General features: G+C 34.7%; 1 protein-coding gene across 1 annotated transcript in view; it reads left to right on the forward strand.

The window, feature by feature from the left end:
• Positions 1 to 4574, forward strand: part of SLC4A1AP (solute carrier family 4 member 1 adaptor protein) — a 20875-nt gene that overhangs the window by 3584 nt on the left and 12717 nt on the right. Inside the window, 3 exon segments of the mRNA XM_006910342.3 lie at positions 1 to 66; positions 910 to 970; positions 1317 to 1456. The exon segment at positions 1 to 66 is cut by the window's left edge and continues 16 nt beyond it. Of these exon segments, the coding sequence (XP_006910404.1) occupies positions 1 to 66; positions 910 to 970; positions 1317 to 1456 (267 nt within the window).

Below are 4574 nucleotides of genomic sequence, written 5' to 3' on the forward strand. Positions count from 1 at the left end.
AGGAAAGGGAAGCCTTTTATATAAAGGATCCAAAAAAGGCTCTCCAAGGTTTTTTTGACCGAGAAGGTATGTAAACAAATTCTGATCCTGCCAATAAAATGTATCCATAGCAGTGTTGTTTTCTAGATCTTCAGGTATTTAGAAATGCTGTATTTTATCTGCTGTCCTCCTTGTTCAATACTTGTCCTTGTGATCAGTTGCTTCAAGTTTATTTTGAAAATAGTAAAAATCTTGTTAGTCTTTCTTCTCATCTTGGTAAAAAGGAAGTATTTTTTCCTGACTCACCTCATTCTTCTCTAAAGATCCTGGACTTTGGTGGTAGGAGATTGACAAGAGGCAGGTGAATATGTGGGAACACTTTTTCTTACAATTTTTGTTTCTGAATCATCTGATCTTTTGTAATTTGTAACATGGATTTTAACTTTATAGGATTTAAAAAATGTTTCCCGAGAGGATTGTTCATTAGAGATACTTTGAGAGAACATCTAAGTGTATGTGTGTATGTATGCATAGAATGCTGTTTGTGTGAGTATATGAATATATATATGAAGTGGTTGCATTCTGCACTTAATATTTATGCTTCTAAAGCAGACAGTTGTGACAAATTAACAACTAAAATCTACAACATAAAAAATGTGAAAGCTACTAGACAGTGGATAAAGCTGTATGTGGAGAGTTGATTGTTTTGATCTGAGTTTTTGTTTCTGTTCTTTTTTTGCCTCAAGCTCATCTTAGTTTTATTATCAGATGATAAGCCCTAGGAATGAGAACTGAAATGCTTTAAAATTTAGTTTTCAATGTGGTAGGGGAACTTGATATTTTTATTTAACTTTTGTTCTCTTTTCCCTTTGCATCACCTAGTAATTTTCAGATCATATTAAAATCGTTTTGTCTTTCTTCCTCCTACAGGAGAAGAATTAGAATATGAATTTGATGAACAGGGACATAGCACATGGCTCTGCAGGGTGAGGTATGTTCCCTTCTCATTAATGTCCATTTCTGGAAAGTGTCCATCTTCGGGTTAAAATTACGGTTATAGACAACAATCCAAAGCATAACTTTAGTTTTAATTTTATGCTGTTCCTGGTTTTGGTCCTTGATAGTTCAGTAACACTTATGTTATTGGTGAGTAGGGTAGAATAAGTAAGAGATGGAAGGAAAAGATGTGAAATCCAACCTTGGCAAGAGAGAACACAATGAACTGAGATTGAAAAACCATCACAAAAAAACATGACTATTACCATAGCATATTAGTTTTTTTTTCAACGAGAATTGGAGCTTAATGCTGTGCTCTAATTCCCTCAAAACCAATGCAGATTACCTGTGGATGATTCAACCGGAAAACAACTGGTGGCTGAGGCCATTCACTCAGGAAAGAAAAAAGAAGCAATGATCCAGTGCTCACTGGAAGCTTGTCGAATCCTCGATACTTTGGGATTGCTGCGGCAAGAGGCAGGTGAGTATGTGGGAATACTTGTTTCTTTAAAAAAAGAAAGAAGGAAGGAAATTTTAACATGAAAAATAATAAAACCTTTTTTTAGGGAAAAATGTAAATTGTACAGAATTCTGTGAAGTGAAAAGAAAAAATTATCTCAGTACCCTAAAGTAGCCATTGTTTATATTCTCTTCAGACATTTTCTGTGTATACAGATGTGTGTTTAAAACTAGATCCTTTAACAAAAAACAAACACTAATATACGAATATAGTTATATTGTTTATACTCTTTTGTGACTTAATTTTTTAACATAAGAATGTATCATGGCTATTATCAATATCATTACAGTAAGTTTACATCATTTAAAAACTGGCTATACCATTATTAATAAGGTTTATGTTATATTTTTATTTATTCTAAAATTAATTTTTATTATTGTAAAGTAATTTATGTATAATTAAACTACCAAAGGCTTGTAACAAAAATATACCTGCTCCTTGCTCTATCCCTCCTCAGCCCTCATCCCTAGTCATCTATTAACTCTGTTGAATTAGTATTTAGTATTTACATGATTATGCTTATGCAAATATTAGTCACAACTGAACAATTTTTAATTCTTTTTGTTTTTTCTAAAGTTAATAATTGTGTTTGTTTTAAATGAACAAACAAAACAAAACTAACAGACTCATAGACACAGTAAAAAAACTGATGGTTGGCAGAGGAGATAGGATATGAAGGGAAGGGCAAAAAAGGTGAAGGGGAATAAGAGGTACAAATTTCCAGTTAACAAGCTGTGGGGATGTAATGTACACTGTAGGGAATATAGTCGATCGTATCATAACCTCATATGGTGTCAGATGGTTACTAGACTTATGTGGTGATCACTTCATTAGGTATATAAATATTGAATAATTATGTTGCACACCGGGATATGAAGGGAAGGGTAAAAAAGGTGAAGGGGAATAAAAGGTACAAATTTCCAGTTAAAAAGCTGTAGGGATGTAATGTACACTGTAGGGAATATAGTCGATCGTATCATAACCTCATATGGTGTCAGATGGTTACTAGACTTATGTGGTGATCACTTCATTAGGTATATAAATATTGAATAATTATGTTGCACACCTGAAACTACTATATTAACTATATTTTAAGTTAAAAATAATTGTGTTTGTTTTTCAAGTGTGTGATTTTTTTTTGTACCTCTTGTTCATTCTTCCTATACTTTTCAATAGCCTTTCAGTATGTTTTCCATATGGTCAGTCACATTAAGTAATTTACTAGTTCTAGTTTTTTTTAGAGACGTTTCTGCTGAAGAGCACTATTCTTCTTTTAGGGCTTATTGCTCTCTAGACCTGCTGCAGAACTGTCATTTGAAACTTCACTTTACTGTCCTCAAAGTTTCCTTTGTCTTTCTCTAGGGTTGGAATTTCAGTTTCTTGATTCTCATATTCTCAGGTTTCTTAGCTTATTATTCCCTTGTTTCAGTGGAGCACATTCTTCTGTAGTTTTATAGCAGGTTAAAAGTTTGGTACAACAGTAGAGGGCATGGATGATGATAGTCTTCAGTAGTATTCACATCTTTTGTTTTTCTTGGTCTACTCTCTTGTTTTGGCAGATATCCCCTAATGGATTCCTGAGAAAGAATATATAGCAAGTAAATAAACTCTTCATTCTGAATATATAGTTATTCCAGTTTTCCCCTCAGTTAATAGTATGGCTGGGAATAGAATTCTAAATTGGAAATAATATTCCTTCACACCTTTGAAGTCACTGCTCTTATCTTATATCCAATGTTGCTATAAAAGTCCTAAACTATTCAGATTCTTGATTTATTGTGCGTCATCTCTCCCAGCCCTCTCATGAGAAGTTTGTAAGTTTCCCTTTGTTCTCAAGGTTTTGAAACTTAACTATGACAGACTTTTCTGTGGCTCTGTTCACCCACTTTTCTGGGTGCTTGTTGTGTCTTTTGATCTGGAAGTCTTGGCAGTTCAGGAACATTTCTGGAATTATGCCATTAATCATTTCATCCCCCTGTTAGCTCTCTTCTCTCTGGAATTTTATATAGGTATTGATCCTCTTGGACTGACCATCTAAGTTTCTTGTCTTTCTTCCTTTTATATCTCTGTGTTTTTTGTTCTTTGTGGGAGATTTCTGCAACTTTACTTTTCAGTCTCTAATTTGTTATCCAGATTTTAATTTCCAAAGCTCATTTTCTTTGAATTTTCATTTTTAAAACATAAAATCCTGTTGTTGTTTTATGGATTGTAATTATCTCATCTCTCTGCTAATCTGTTTTCTCCAGGTTGCTTTTTCTTTGCATTTGTTTTGGTCTCTATCCTGCATGTTAGAAGTTTTCCTCAGGTATGATGTAATCCTCGGTTGTAGATTCTCATTTGGGGACGAGATATGTATATTTGGAATATATAGATGGGGCTCGTTAATTTTGAGCAACACTACAGAATGGTGTGGGCAGGCATTTTGTTGGGGGATTCCTCGTGTAAGTATTCCTAGGCTCTTCCTCTTCTCCTGGCAAGATTCCCCAGAGAGTACTCGGGGAATCTCCTGCATGACAGGAAAGGGCTGACTGCCAGCTTTCCTAGAGCTGGTGGAAGATGGCTGAGCAACTTCTCAGCATTCAGCTGTTTTCAGGACAGTACCATTTCTAGAATTTAGTACCCATGCCCTCAACTATACTAATCAACCCAAAGTCCAAAGACTTTCTGTCCTACCTTTTCTAGAGGTTAACCTCTGTATTTTTTCTGGGGGTGGGAGGGAAGTGAGTAGGCAAGAGGGAGGATCTGTTTCTCACTCAGTTCTAGATCCTTTTGAGAATTCTGCAGTACAGTCAAATTGCTTCTCAACTTGCCCCACTGTTGCTTTAGGATTCATCTTTTTAGTTCTGCTAAGTTAGTTTCCACCATATGTCTGCTTTCTAATACCTAAAAATTGGTGTTTCTGCCCTCTCATTTCTTCCTGTTTTTGTGGATTAGGATCTTTAAAAAAGATCTCTTTAATGTAGTTTTAGTGGGGCATGAGGAGAGAGTGAAATTCAATATGTATATTCAGTGTACCATCTTAACCTAGAAATTGTCAAGCTGATATTAATAAGGAGTATTTTGCAATTCATATGAGCGC

The sequence above is a fragment of the Pteropus alecto genome, unplaced genomic scaffold, assembly GCF_000325575.1.
Source record: "Pteropus alecto unplaced genomic scaffold, ASM32557v1 scaffold61, whole genome shotgun sequence".
Classification (NCBI taxonomy): domain Eukaryota; kingdom Metazoa; phylum Chordata; class Mammalia; order Chiroptera; family Pteropodidae; genus Pteropus; species Pteropus alecto.